Raw genomic sequence first — 6,019 nt, forward strand, 5'->3', positions numbered from 1 at the left:
TGTTATCCAAAAGTTTAAGGATACAATTTTTGGACCCTTTTAAGACATTTCTAAATGTAATTTTCAGGGCCAAATAACTAAGTGCTTATTGCTTTTAGAATTGGAACAAAGCAACCCTAATGTGTTGCATATTAGACATTCCAACGGGTGTGTCCTGAAATTTGGTATAGATGAATTTGCATTATTAACAGGATTTAAGGTCAGAGGAAACACCAATGATTTCAAATACCTAGAACAAACTAATTGTATGCTTTTTCAAAAGTATTTTCCTGGTGCAGTCACTAGTGTTACAAAGCATCAACTAGTTCAACGGTTTAAGATGGGTAATTGGGAGAACAATCAGGATGCACTGCAAATGTCTATACTGTTCTTTATTCATACATTTGTATTAGCTACTCTTGATAATACAACTATATCTATTGTCGACTTTCTAATGGTTGAAGATGGTAGATATCAACATTTTCCTTGGGGTCAGCTATCATTTTCCAAACTAATAGGTTCACTTAGACATGATTTTGATGTTAGTAAAAAGTTGTACCGATTATATGGGATGCCATATGCACTAAATGTTTGGATATACGAATGTGCATCCAATTTAAATTCTGAAATAGCTGTGAGAGAACACAATGTCATCCCAAGAATATGCAATTGGAGAGTTGTGTCTGAAAAAGCAAAGTTTGAAATGCTTATGTCTACCATTTTCCAAGAGGTAAAATTTTATTTTTGTGTATGGAATATCGTTATTTATGTCTTGTGATACATTATGAAATATTACTGTATCTAACAGTTAAATTATCTTATGTGTTGTGATACATTCAGAATGCATGTTCAAACATTGTCCAAACAGTAGAGGAAATTGAAGCTTTTGACCTTGCTCAAGTTGAACATGCTCATTCTACATCACTACCATTTGTACAACCAAATGAGGAAGATGATTTAGATGATTTCTCCACAAAACCGCCCGAACAATTATTGAGGACATATTCTAGAGTGTCTGATACATCTCCTCCACCACCGCCAAAAAGAAGAAAAAAAGGGATTATTCAAAAACAAAAGGTGTCTGAACAGAACCTGCCTGATCAATCAAATGTGTCTCTGACACCGGATGATGATGTACATGTTTCCATGTCAAGTCTGCCTCAACCTTGTAATGTTGATGATGTACATGGTTCTTTTCCACAAGTGTCACCGAAATCGGCTGCTGATGTACATGATTCTGTTCCAGACGTTTCTCCGAACCCGGCTGCTGATGTTCATGAGTATGCAGATTCACAGAATGTCAACAATATAATTCCTCATATTAAAGAGTTGAAAGGACATTTGAAAACTTACGTAAGTAAATTATTTTGTTATTTTTAAACAAATTTTTTTTAATCCTAAATGTATCTAAAATTTTTAGGTTGACAAGAAATTTGAGGAACTGATTATTTTGATAAAAGCAAATCACTACCAGCTGATGCAATCTATAGGCAAGGAAAACATCAATTTTCAGGCTAATACAAGCACATTTCAGTGTGACAAACAAACATCTCAGCAAATACCAATTGATCTCGATGATATGGGTGGTGTAGTTGAGGATGGTGGTGGTTTTTATGGTAAAAATGGTGAACATCATATCGTCGACGATGCAGGGGATGTCGATGTGGATGGTGTTGGTGTTTCCGTAAATGAGGGTGAACAACTAGTCAGTGATAATCCAAAGGTAATGTTTATGATACATTGGGTATGTTGTGTATCATGCACATATAGTCAATTCTTTATATCATAGTCACTTTCTTTTTTCATTTTATATTTTGTCATGTATCATGCATATTTACTCAATACTATGTATCATGTGATTATAATCAATGTTACGTATCAGCACAAATTATATTAACAATTTTTATTTCAAAACTGCATATTCAGGATGGTGACGCACATCAGTCGCACCAAGATTTAAATTAACATATCATGGACCAAGACGTTGATGACAATGTTCAGCACAACATCCCTCATATTTTGCCTGTAAAAACAACAACGGATGCATCGGTACATTTTTCAATTTTGATTTATGACACATAATTTCATTACACACAAATTTATTTTAAAAATCATTACATCATAGTATACAGGAATCTACCACTTCAACAACAATATCGTCATCAACTCAAGCAGTAATAGATGCGCTTATCAAAGATTTGGGTAAAGATCCTACTAATGCTAGACCAATATATTCTTACGATCCGCAGAATATAACTAGCAGCCAGTACTTGTTGACCGACAGTCAATTACCGACTGATATTTCAATAACGGAGATTGCTGTTAAAACTGATGCAGTCACTCCTGCGCATAGAAATAGAATGCCTTTGAGAAGGATTCAATCTCCATATTGTACTTCTTTTGGGTCAAGCGAGAAGGGAAAAGAGAAATTGAAGGATATGGCTCGACTTCATTTCCCGTTCGAAGGATGTGGCATTACAGATAAAGTTTCGCCGAAACTTATTAAGGATTGCATGAATTGGTTGTCAAGGGGGCTTCTAAAAAATCATAACAATAAGTAAGTTTTATACATTTTTTTTCAAGTGTTAGGCGTAATCATTTTTTTATACAATTAATTCATGATACTTTGTTATATAAAAATTGTAATTAAGTGAGTGTTATGTATCATATACATATATTCAAAACTTATGTATCATATATGCAGGAACTCATCGAACGATAAATACATATCAAAATCTTCTTCTTTTGGATTTATGATGATGGACTTTGTTGTTGCTTTTCCAATGAACAAGAATTGGTTTTATGCCATGTCACAGCCAAACAAATGTTGATCTGATGAGGTAATAATATTAAACTATTTATCAAATATGTATCAGTCATAACTATATTATAACTACATGATACATTTTGTAGAAGTATCATACTATTTAATTAGCAATGATACATTCTGTAGAAGTATCATACTATTTAAATTTGCAAAAGTATCATACTATATTCACATAATTATATTTCCTTTTTTATATTGTTTAGATGTATATCATTTCTTACTATGTGTTCATTTTGTATATAGCACATCGATGTGATTTTTTACTACCTTCGTAAAAAATCAAAACTTTGCAGCATGGATCATTACAGATACACAACAACCCACTGTTTGTTCATATCACATGTAAAAAACTGTTATGATAGATATTACATGGACGATGATGATGATAATCTTACTACAGAAGAACATATTGATAGCGCTTCAGTTGTATCTGTACATGAGAGGTCAATAATTAACATCATCAAAGGGTTTGGAATACAAGCTGTTTTCAGTTTCACATTAAGACAGAGTAGTAAACCAAAAAGGTTTTAATCTCCAGAAACCTCAACTACAACACTGTTTCTAGCTAACGAAGAAGATTTTATGTTTTCCGAAACCTTAAAGCCTTAATATTCCTGACGAAGATTTTGTACTCCAAGTCAGAATATTCAGTCAAAAAAAGTATTTAACAAATTGGTGATCGCTATTGTTTGAACCAATGACAATTTGATTTGTTCATGAAGTTCTTATATTCTTCATACCAACGGAGTAAAAGAAATAGAAGATTTAAGTCTCCAAAAGAAAGACAATAAAATTTCACATAAACGAGAAAACTACAAAAGTAATTTTTTTCTCTCCTCTAAACAAAATACATATTAATAATAATAAAGATATATTCTGAAATAAGCACATAATTACAATCATCCTAACATTTATGAATTAAATCTCATAACTTATAAAGGATAGAAAATATAATAATCAAGGAAAACAAAAATAGAACATGTTTTTCCTCTCATTGAATCATATTCTATCTGTCAACAATGATTCCATGCACGTCACTTTTCTTACAAATATTTCTTTCTTTGCCAGTTTTCGTCATATTCCAATTTTACTTAGAAGACATTGGATTTCAACAAGAAAATAAACTCATGTTAAAATATTGTTAGGTGACATCATATGTTCATTAAAGTGCTCATCTTAGTCTTTATGCACAAAATAACTTTCTTAGTTAAAGGGATTGAAGGGGAGAAATTTTTTAATACACATGGGAAGAAAGTAAGATTAATCTTACTCATCCAAGCAAATCTTACTATAGAAAATATACTCGAACATATTAAAGTAGTAATAATTCATCTTGAGTCTCTTTTATCATATGAAAAATAATTTTATTTCTCTTCATCGTCTTTCCAACAAAAAGAACACAAAAAACAGAAGTAATTTCGTTACAACAGAAAATACCATCAATATTCAATTTCTTAAGCTTGTTATCTCCTATATTCATATTAGCAAAACCAAAAGAAATAAAAGACTAAAAGAAAAACATAAAGAACTATCCAAGTCCATAGAACCCACGTATGTCCTTAAAAAATTTAATTCCCTCAAGTATCTGAGGTTTCAGTTTAATTCCTCCTAAGATAAAATGGATTAACCATTAAAGAAGTATCAAAGTTCGATAATTTCAACAAACTGAAAATAACATCAACGAATCACACACAAAGACACGATCGATCGATTTTGTTTTGTAAGAAATGTATGCATGAAAAGAGAAGAATTCGATGCAGTTAAATAATAAGAGAAACCTCTATATTAAGAGCCAACAAAGGGTAAAGGTCGCAACTCTTTGAAAATAAGAAAACCTTTTAAAAAGGTCACAACCCTTTGGAATAGGCACAACCTTTCAAATGGTCACAACCCGTTAGAAAATACACAACCTATTAGGAGAGTCGCAACCCTTCATTTCATGTTCATGCCTTTTAAACCCAACATTTTTCCTCATGAGTCTGAATCGTTTTATAATTAACGAACTTGTAATTTATCAAAAATATTGGTGCTATCACAATTAATAAATTTTAGAGAAATTATTTCTCAAAATAAAGTGTTTCAATTCACTTTTTACTTGTTGAACCTTCATTTTTTTCTTTTTACCTCAACCTCCACAGTAGATAAAGCAAGCAACATTATTTGCTTTTCTCACTTCTAACAAATAGCACAAAGTTTTTTAACTTGTTTGTTTGTACCTTGGTAAGTACTTTTTCTGCAAACATATTATCAAGTCAAGTTGTTAGTCACATAGCTCATATTTTTATTAGGCTAGCAAACTCTAATTTTGTATGCATCACAACTTTTTCACACAGTTGAATCAAAAAGAGTTGCAATGCTCACACAACAGACAAAATTGAATTTCACAAATTTTCAATATTATGTGACTTGACATGAAAAATTCGTATCATATGTTTATGATATTTTTTCATTCTAAGATTGAATTTTTTCTCTCCCAAAACATAGTTAAATGGATACTCAACATGTTTTTCATAATGTACTTATAACTCTAATTGTCGAGCTAAAAATCATCTCATTATAGTCAAACAAGGACATGTGATTTGTTCCACAATAAATATATGAATTTGTAATACCCTTTGTAGACCATTTCTCAAGTATGCACAAATCATAAATTCAAAAATAATTGTTTACATCATTTCATAAACCCGCACTATTTAAAGAATTTAAACATTTTTTTCATGAAAAGTAGTATCACATTTTTCGTGAAATATTAGGTAAATTTTTTTTCTTTTTACAGTTTCTTGACTTGAATTGAGCAAGTAGAAAAACACTTTACCGTACACTTCTTCTCTTCCATCTCTTGCAGAGAGTGACGTGGAACGGAACTATGTTGAGATTCCTATCTACATTTCCCCACTTTTCAAACTATAACAAAAGCATGAATCTCTCTTTAAAGTTGTTGGTGTAATATATCCTAAATACAATTACATTTCAGTTGAAATAAAATGAATATATACATTTTCAAGCTCAGGCACAAGTATCTCGCTCTTTTTAAGGAGATTCAAGCCCACTGCGGCATAATCTACACCGATCCAGCATTAATACTCTTAACTTGTCACCTCAGAATAGAACATCCTGACAACGTCGAACAACTCAAGCAACTCCGAATTAGTTGAAGAGTCCAAAACTCAACATAAGAACACCTTCCTTCAACATATAAATACTCCCTCGTAT

The 6,019-nt window shown here is 31.5% G+C and overlaps 1 protein-coding gene across 1 annotated transcript; it reads left to right on the plus strand.

Annotated features, from left to right (window-relative positions):
* Positions 1–319: 319 nt before the first annotated feature.
* On the plus strand, positions 320–3,337 carry LOC138339280 (uncharacterized). Its single transcript, XM_069290868.1, has 5 exons — positions 320–709; positions 820–1,332; positions 1,400–1,702; positions 2,112–2,536; positions 3,169–3,337. The coding sequence occupies exons 1-5, from the start codon at positions 320–322 to the stop codon at positions 3,335–3,337; spliced, it is 1,800 nt and encodes a 599-aa protein (XP_069146969.1).
* Positions 3,338–6,019: the final 2,682 nt, after the last annotated feature.

The sequence above is a fragment of the Solanum lycopersicum genome, chromosome 11 (assembly GCF_036512215.1).
Source record: "Solanum lycopersicum chromosome 11, SLM_r2.1".
NCBI lineage: Eukaryota > Viridiplantae > Streptophyta > Magnoliopsida > Solanales > Solanaceae > Solanum > Solanum lycopersicum.